The sequence below is a fragment of the Mandrillus leucophaeus genome, unplaced genomic scaffold, assembly GCF_000951045.1.
Source record: "Mandrillus leucophaeus isolate KB7577 unplaced genomic scaffold, Mleu.le_1.0 Scaffold78, whole genome shotgun sequence".
Taxonomy (NCBI): domain Eukaryota; kingdom Metazoa; phylum Chordata; class Mammalia; order Primates; family Cercopithecidae; genus Mandrillus; species Mandrillus leucophaeus.
In genome coordinates this window covers 765,861-766,780 of record NW_012108474.1, presented here as the reverse complement: position 1 = coordinate 766,780, position 920 = coordinate 765,861, and the positions used below count along the sequence as shown (strand labels likewise).

General features: G+C 69.5%; 1 protein-coding gene across 1 annotated transcript in view; it reads right to left on the bottom strand.

Annotated features, from left to right (window-relative positions):
* The window catches only part of RHOT2 (ras homolog family member T2), an 11,221-nt gene continuing 10,301 nt past the window's right edge, over window positions 1-920 (bottom strand). Inside the window, exons 12-15 of the mRNA XM_011967014.1 lie at window positions 700-842; window positions 522-622; window positions 320-450; window positions 1-213 (exon numbers count right to left, since the gene is read on the bottom strand). Coding sequence (XP_011822404.1) covers window positions 19-213; window positions 320-450; window positions 522-622; window positions 700-842 — 570 coding nt within the window. The 3' untranslated portion in view covers window positions 1-18. The remainder of the gene's footprint in view (window positions 214-319; window positions 451-521; window positions 623-699; window positions 843-920) is intronic.

Genomic DNA, 920 nt, shown 5'->3' with positions numbered 1-920 from the left:
CTGGGACAGACAGTGGCCTTAGGGAGGGTCCCTGGGCTCGGTCCCCCTAGGGCCGTGCTGGGCCAGCTCTGCCAAGCAGGCCCGGGTGACCCTGGCTCCACCCTCAGGCACAGGCCATGCCGCCCCAGCACTCACGATCAAGTACTTCTCCTGTCCGTTGACCTGCACCGTGTCGATGGTGTACCCGGGAGGCTGCTCCCTCGTGTCCTGGTGCTGAGGGAGGTGAGGTCCCGACATTCGCTGGCTCCAGCGCCCCCCAGATTGCCCTGCCCCGCACCTGGAGCCCCTGGGGTGGGGGTGGGGGGTCTAGGGTGCTTACCCCCAGGCCGTGGCCGAGGAAGGCCTGCAGGAAGGCAGATTTGCCCACTCCACGGGCCCCCACCACCTTGCATAGGAGAACGCTCCGCAGCGTCTGTCCCTTCTCCTGGTCCAGCCTCTTCTCACGGGTGACTGTGAGGATGGACACAGGTTAGGACGGCCGCCAGGATGCTGGGCCCAGGTCCAGGGAGGTGGATGCCCACCTGTGATGGCGCGAGTCTGCGAGTCCTGATCACAGAGGGTGGGGTAGCCCAGGTAGCCCAGGTGTCCGAGGCAGCTCCGGACGTCCAGGTAGGTCACCAGGCTGGGGGCGGGCGGGAGACACAGGGTTACGGTGGGGAGGCTGGCGCAGCGGGAGGGTGTGGTGTGGGCCGCGCTTACGTCCACTGGCAGAGGTATCCGTGCAGGGGCAGCCGGCCGGCCTCTGTGCGGACTGTGCGCGGGAGCTCGGGGCCCCAGGGGGCTGCTGGGAACACACTGAAGAGGCTCTGCAGCTCCACGGGCGAGAGGGCGCCGTCGCGGTCCTGCAGGAGGAGGGATGCGGTGGCACGTGTGCCGGCGAGGGGCGGGGGCGGGGGCGGGGGCGTCGCCATGCTCTCACC